Source organism: Mandrillus leucophaeus, unplaced genomic scaffold, assembly GCF_000951045.1.
Source record: "Mandrillus leucophaeus isolate KB7577 unplaced genomic scaffold, Mleu.le_1.0 Scaffold332, whole genome shotgun sequence".
NCBI classification, from domain to species: Eukaryota; Metazoa; Chordata; class Mammalia; order Primates; family Cercopithecidae; genus Mandrillus; species Mandrillus leucophaeus.
In genome coordinates, this window is record NW_012103499.1 from 393,892 (window position 1) to 401,069 (window position 7,178).

At 44.5% G+C, this 7,178-nt stretch overlaps 2 protein-coding genes across 2 annotated transcripts in view; one reads left to right on the forward strand and one right to left on the reverse strand.

Moving 5' to 3' along the window:
• The window catches only part of PRIM1 (primase, DNA, polypeptide 1 (49kDa)), a 22,399-nt gene extending 15,691 nt beyond the window's left edge, over positions 1 to 6,708 (reverse strand). The window contains exons 1-5 of the mRNA XM_011988511.1: positions 6,521 to 6,708; positions 5,377 to 5,534; positions 930 to 1,036; positions 787 to 860; positions 100 to 236 (exon numbers count right to left, since the gene is read on the reverse strand). Coding sequence (XP_011843901.1) covers positions 100 to 236; positions 787 to 860; positions 930 to 1,036; positions 5,377 to 5,534; positions 6,521 to 6,623 — 579 coding nt within the window. The 5' untranslated portion in view covers positions 6,624 to 6,708. The remainder of the gene's footprint in view (positions 1 to 99; positions 237 to 786; positions 861 to 929; positions 1,037 to 5,376; positions 5,535 to 6,520) is intronic.
• Positions 6,709 to 6,779: 71 nt separating this feature from the next.
• HSD17B6 (hydroxysteroid (17-beta) dehydrogenase 6) overlaps positions 6,780 to 7,178 on the forward strand; it is a 45,983-nt gene continuing 45,584 nt past the window's right edge. The window contains exon 1 of the mRNA XM_011988510.1: positions 6,780 to 6,910. The gene's annotated coding sequence lies outside the window, so the exon portion shown is untranslated. The remainder of the gene's footprint in view (positions 6,911 to 7,178) is intronic.

Consider the following 7,178-nt stretch of genomic DNA (forward strand, 5'->3'; position numbering starts at 1 on the left):
AAAAAAAAAGATAGTCTCATTTTTGTTGATAGTAAACATATCAGGCTTGGTAACATCTAGAAACTAAAGCAATGCAAATTAGAATTAAGAGGACCTTACCTTTACAAGGCTCAAATACTCAACTATCCCAGAACGTACTGCAGAAGACAATTTTCTAACTGATTCATCGCAGACCCAACAATGAACACCTCTCCTTCCAGAATATACCCAGAGACGATGCTTAAACCCAAAGTCCTCTGAGGAGGAGAGAAATAATAGGTTTTAAAACAAATCTATAAACTCCTTAATTAATATATATTAAATTACTTGTTGTTTCCTGTGCTCCCCATGTTCTTGCTTCATCTCTTTACCCATCCTAGTCTCTCTGCTAGGAATTTCTTTCTTTTTTAAAAAATTATTTTATTAGGCTGGGCGTGGTGGCTCACACCTGTAATCCCAGCACTTTGGGAGGCCAAGGCAGGCGGATCACGAGGTCAGGAGTTCGAGACCAGCCTGACCAACATGGTGAAATGCCACCTCTACTAAAAATACAAAAATTAGCTGGGCGTGGTGGCACACACCTGTAGTCCCAGCTACTCAGGGGGCTGAGACAGGAGAATCACTTGAACCCAAGGGGCGGAGGTTGCAGTGAGTCGAGATCTCACTTCGTCTGGCTGACAAAGTGAGACTCCGTTTCAAAAAAAATAAGAAATTAATGAGATTTGATCACATAATATAGAGAATAATAGTAGTCAGAGGAAAACCAATTCTCACACTTGACCCCATTCAGAAACTGCTGATACTTGCCCTTCAATGCTCTGTCAATGATGCGTATGGCCATTGTCATGAGGGTCCAGCACTTAGGACATATGTCTGCAGAACTAGAGCAGAGTCATCATTACTCATTGTCAGTGGTATCACCCACCCTAACAGCAAGACACAGTGCTCACCTACAACATCTCCTCACATCGTCATAGTCTGTCATGTCAATGTCAAATACCAGTTCTTTTTCCTGAGCCTGGAAAGCTCCCAGCTTCACCGTATTGTGTTGATTGGGCTACAAATACAAAATATTGATCAGTTTCTATAAGAGTTGCCACATTGCTAAATCTGCTTATTTTCTACACATATGGAAAAAGATACCAAAGAGAAACAAAGAGACCATATAATGCCAACTTTATGTCAGTGAAAGTTCATTATTTTGGATCTCACACATACACAATTGATGAGAATCTTAACTTTCTCCAACTTAAAGCAGGGTTTAATGAATACATATCCATCATAAATGTTTGTTGGTCAATAAGGATAATAATAAAGCTGTTTTTAGATTTCTCACAAGGGAACGTATACAGATAATGGCCTATTGCAAGGTGTTTTAAGAACCTTTACTTGTATGTACTATACATACAAGTATTTAAAAATTTTCAGTAATTCAAAAAGATCTCCCCAATTAGTTTGAATTGAGACTTTATTATAAAGAGGCTATGAGAGGCTGGGCATGGTGGCTCATGCCTGTAATCCCAGCACTTTGGGAGGCTGAGGCGGGCAGATCACTTGAGGTCAGGAGTTCGAAACCAGCCTGGCCAATATGGTGAAACTTTGTCTCCCTACCAAAGATATAAAAATTAGCCAGGTATGCTGGCATACGCCTGTAGTCCCAGCTATTTGGGAGGCTGAGGCAGGAGAATCATTTGAACCTAGGAGGCGGAAGTTGCTGTGGGCCAAGATCACGCCACTGCACTCCAGCCTGGGTGACTACAGTGAGACTCTGTCTCAAAAAAAAAAGAACCCGAGAGGGTAATGCCACCATAAGTTTTTATAACTGTAAGTCAGAAGGGAGTGATAACTGAGGAGATTCATAAGAACTAAATCTTAGCCTGTTGGTAAGGAAAGACAAGAGGCACAACCCAATTTATACCTCAGAACTCCCAAAAGGCTCAGGGATAGGTGATACCAGGTATTGCTGGAATGAGTAAGTACGTTTAGTGGTGAAGCTGAGATGAAAAACAGGAAGATTTTTCAAGGCCACCCTTGACTGAAGGAAAAAAAAAAAGGAGGATTGGTTCAAAGCCTAGTTAAGAAAGTTAGCTCCCCAGATTGGTACACTTAGCTTGCAGAGCTAGGTGAGTGCTCTTTCATTTCCCTGGCAGAAGACACCTGAATTATTTTCCAGAGAGCATAAAACAGAAGGTCTCTGGACTTGGACAACAAGTACAATTGAAGAGTGTGTTGTACTGATACTATGAATTGATATTAGGGGAATAATTAGACATTTATATGTGGAATGTTAAGACCCAGCCCTTTCTACCCACTTCTGTACTCTTCCACTACCAACTCAGGCAGGAGGCTGGAAGATTCCTCTCTAAATAATCTGATCAGGGCTGGGCGCAGTGGCTCACACCTGTAATCCCAGCACTTTGGGAGGCCGAGGCAGGCGGGTCACGAGGTCCGGAGATCGCGACTAACCTGGCTCACATGGTGAAACCCCATCTCTACTAAAAATACAAAAAATTAGCCGGGTGTGGTGGCACACGTCTGTAATCCCAGCTACTCGGGAGGCTGAGGCAGGAGAATTGCTTGAACCCGGGAGGTGGAGGTTGCAGTGAGCCAAGATCGCGCCACTGCACTCCAGCCTAGGCGACAGAGTAAGACTCTGTCTCAAAAAAAAAAAAAAAAAAGACTTAGCTAAAAGAAAGTGGTTACTTCTGGGTCCGGGTGCGGTAGCTCATGCCTGTAATCCCAGCACTTTGGGAGGCCAAGGCGGGTCGGTCACTTGAGGTCAGGAATTCGCGACCAGCCTGGCCAACATGGCAAAACCCCATCTCCACTGAAAAATACAAAAATTAGACAAGTGTGGTGGTGTGCGCCTATAGTCCCAGCTACCCGGGAAGCTGAGGTGGGAGAATCGCTTGAGAGGCGGAAATTGCAGTGAGTGGAGATGAGCCATTGCACTTCAGCCTGGGCAAGAGAGCTAGACTCCGTCTCAAAAAAAAGATAAAAAAAAATAAAAAAATAAAAAAAAAGAAAGTGGTTGCTTCTGGGTAGCCAAAAATGAGGGGGAAGGGTAGCAGAATTTTTTTTAGACAGGGTCTCACTCTGTCACCCAGGCTGGAATGCAGTGGCGTGATCTTGACCTACTGCAACCTCTGCCTACTGGGTTCAAGCAATTCTCCTGCCTCAGCCTCCTGAGTAGCTGGGACTATAGGCGTGTGCCACCAAGTCCGGCTGTTTTGTATTTTTTGGTAGAGATGGGGTTTCACCATGTTGGCCAGGCTGATCTTGAACTCCTGACCTCAAGTTATCTGCCTGCCTCAGCCTCTCAAAGTGCTGGAGTTACAGGCATGAACCACCGGCCCAGCCTGGTAGATTTTTTTTAAAGCTGAATAGAAGTACCTGATTTTGTAAACCACGTGCATACATAACTGATAAAAATCACAAAACAAAACACAAAAAGTAAATAAAGGTCTATAGATGTTTCTGTCTTGGCCCAAGAAAAAAATGAGACGTTTTCTCCCTTTAGTAATTAAGGAGAAGGAAGTAGAGTGGCACCCTAACCCTTCTTAGAAGTTCATTTTCAGTTTTATTCTCAACCTATAAAGGGAAAGTAAAACAATCCCAAAGTATTTTTTCCACCTGCCTTTTATTACCTCTTCTCCCCTTACTTTGATGATGACAGACAGGTCTGGGATTTAGAGACAGAAATCTTGGGTTTAAGTCCTAGCTCTATCATTTAGAAATTGTGTATGAGCTTGGGCAAACTATTCAAGTTCTCTGGACCTGTTTCCTCTTTTATAAAAAGAATGAGGATTGATACAAGAAACAAGTTATATAACATATGAAAAACTCCACATAAAAGCTATTATGCTATGTATGTATTCCCTCCACCCACTAGTGTGTATATTTGAGAAGGGGAAGAAGGGCAATTTTGGTTTGTTCATTCACTCAACGAATATTTATAGTGTACTCTCTCTTGCCAGGCACTCTTCTAGGCACTTAGAATATACCAGTGGCAGGGGATGGAAGGAGTGGCAGGCTGTAGTAGACCTCACTGAGAAGGTGCTATTTGAGCAAAGATTTGAAGGAGGTGAGAGGATGAACAAAGTGTAGAAATGGGTTTTAGGCAGTGGAAACAGCTTGAGCAAGGGTCAGTGTGGCAGGAATGAATAAGGGGGAGAGAAGGACTTTTAGTCAGTGAAATGAGCAGCCACCAGATAATGTTTTGAGCAGAGGAATCACAGATTCTGAGTTGTTTTAAAAGGATCACTCTAGGTTCTGTATTGAGAATGGACTCTAGATTCTACAAGGGCAAACTGTTAGGAGGTTTTTACAGTAATTCAGATGAGATGATAATGTTGGTAGCACTGGCAGTAGTGGCTGGATTTTAGATATACTTATGGTAGAGCCAAAGGGATTTCCTAATAGAATGGGTATGGGAGTGTGAGAAAGAGAGGAATCAAGAATAACTCCAGGGGTATGAAGGAAAAATAATACAAATATTTATTATGACTGAACTGTACACTTAAACGTGGTAAAGATAATAATTTTATATGTATATTTTACCTCAATAAAAATAAACAATTAAAAGAAAAAAAGAGGCCGGGTGTGGTGGCTCACGCCTGTAATCCCAGTACTTTGGCAGGCCGAGATGGGTGGATCATGAGGTCAGGAGATCGAGACCATCCTGGCTAACACGGTTAAACCCAGTCTCTACTAAAAAATAGAAAAAATTGGCCGGGTGTGGTGGCGGGCGCCTGTAGTCTCAGCTACTCGGGAGGCTGAGGCAGGAGAATGGCGTGAACCTGGGAGGCGGAGCTTGCAGTGAGCCGAGATTGTGCCACTGCACTTCAGCTTGGGTGACAGAGCGAGGCTCCGTATCAAAAAAAAAAAAAAAAAAAAAAAAAAGGGAGTAACTTCCAAGGTGGGAGAGAATGTAATTCTCTTTTATTTCCCTCTTTTTTTTTTTTCGTTGATGCCAAGTCTCGCTCTGTCGCCCAGACTGGAGTGCAATGGCGCGATCTCGGCTCACTGCGACCTCTGCTTCCCGGGTTCAAGCGATTCTCCTGCCTCAGCCTCCTGAGTTGCTGGGATTACAGGCGCGTACCACCACGCCTGGCTAATTATTTCCCTTTCTTAAATCACGTCGACTTCCTCTTCCTAGTAGCCAGATACTCAATTTTTTTGTCCTAGTAAGAATGCAACCAATTCACTCCCAAATGATTTCATCAGTAATGTAGAATGTCAAAGAACAAAAAAGGATTAATCACTTGCCAAACAATTAAAAAGTGGCTTTTCATCTAGAATAAACTCTAAAACTTTAATCTCAAAACGCAAGCGGAATCAACCCATTCTTGGTATACAAAATACAACAACAAAATACATTAAAAAAAGATTTCTTACTCTGTGGGAATATACTGCGCCTATATCAATCTTGTATGGATTCATTTTCTGCATCTCCTTTTCCAGATCACTCTGGTTGTTGAAGGATTGGTAGCGAATATAAATATCATCTTTCAATGTGAATGAAAATTCACGGTGTTGAAAGTAATTCTTTATCACTGCAAAATAAATGTACATTTTAAAGTTAATTTGCTACTTTATTTGGCTCAAGACATTATAACTTTAGCCAATGAGAAGTTTTTTTTTTTTCGGAAAGGGTATCTCGCTTCCTGCACTATCGCCCAGACTGGAGTGCAGGGGCTCGATATAGGCTCACTGCAACCTCCGCCTCCCGGGTTCAAGGGATCCTACCACCTCAGCCTCTGGAGGCTGTAGCTAGGACTACAGGCACGCGAGCCACCACGCCCAGATAATTTTTGTATTTTTTGTAGAGACCGGGTTTCACCATGTTGGCCAGGTTGGTCTCGAACTCCTGACCTCAGGTAATCCGTCCTCCTCGGCTTTCCAAAGTGCTGGATTACAGGCGTGAGCCGCGGCACTCGGCCCGAGAAGATGTTTTTAATGAGCCCCCTATGCTCAACACCATGGTAGATGTAAAAGAAAAACAAAACAAAATCCCCAAGAACTAGTGTCTAATTTGAAAGCAGTTACCATTCCATATTTGCTAGGAAAAGGTACAAAAGACGAAACAGATGCATAACTATTTTAAATATGTAACGCCACCCCTCCCTCCTCGATTCGCACTAATAAATTCAGCTGCAAGGAAGAAAGTATTTCTCTTCTGCAGGAGGCTCTTCCGCTCCTGATGCAAACTATGTCTCTGCAGCTTCATGCTACACCCCAGTAACCCCCTGGACACTGCGGCAGGTAAACGGGGCACCTAATGTGAGCTTGACCACGCAGAGGTAGGAGCGGTGGCTCTGTTTTTTTTTTTTTTTTTTTACCGTGTGGCCGCAGGCTGGCTATTATATCCTCTTTCAGCCCATTTACACCTAGGAAGTGGTGGGGCGGGCTCCAGAGAGCAAATGAAGGCGCGCGGCACAAAGCCTGGCGCACAGAAGGCGCTTCATATTGTCATTCTAAGGACACCCCGCCTCAAACCTCCTCACACTCCGCTCCCGACCCCATTCCTCGCCTCCATCACCTCCGCCGTAGTTGAGCCAGCGATAGTACTGAGAGTAGGGAAAGAGCCTCCGGTAATAAAGTTTAAGCAGCTCGGGCAGCTCGGTGGGGTCAAACGTCTCCATTGGGCGCTGAACTCGACACAGTCAGGACTACCACAGGAATTGGCGGGAACATCGCGGCCGTGCGGCTCCGCTACTGCGCAGGCGCCTAGGGCGGAGGCCAGCTGTCAGCCCGGGTTGCGGCCCGCCGTCTGCCGGGGCCGCCGGGAATTGTAGTTTCCACTTGGTGCGGGCGGGGACTGCGGGAGACGCAGCAGTTGACGCTCTGCACACGCGCTCGGGCACCAGGGCCATCGCTCTTGTGGTCAGAAGGCCGCGTCCATTCCAGGAAGACGATCTTCTTCGGAAATGCGAGACCTATAGCATGCTGATTTAGGTTATTAAGGTGAAGTAAAAAGGATGTTCCACGCGAACTTTTTGGATGTTTTAGAAATAGCACCAGTATCTTTTAAAAACGTTTAGAGACCGGCGCGGTGACTCATGCCTGTAACCTCAGCACTTTGGGAGGCCAAGGCAGGAGGATCGCTTGAGGCTAGGAGTTCGATACCGGTCGGGGCAACTTTGTGAGATCTGTCTCTACACAAACACACACACACACACACACACACACACACACAC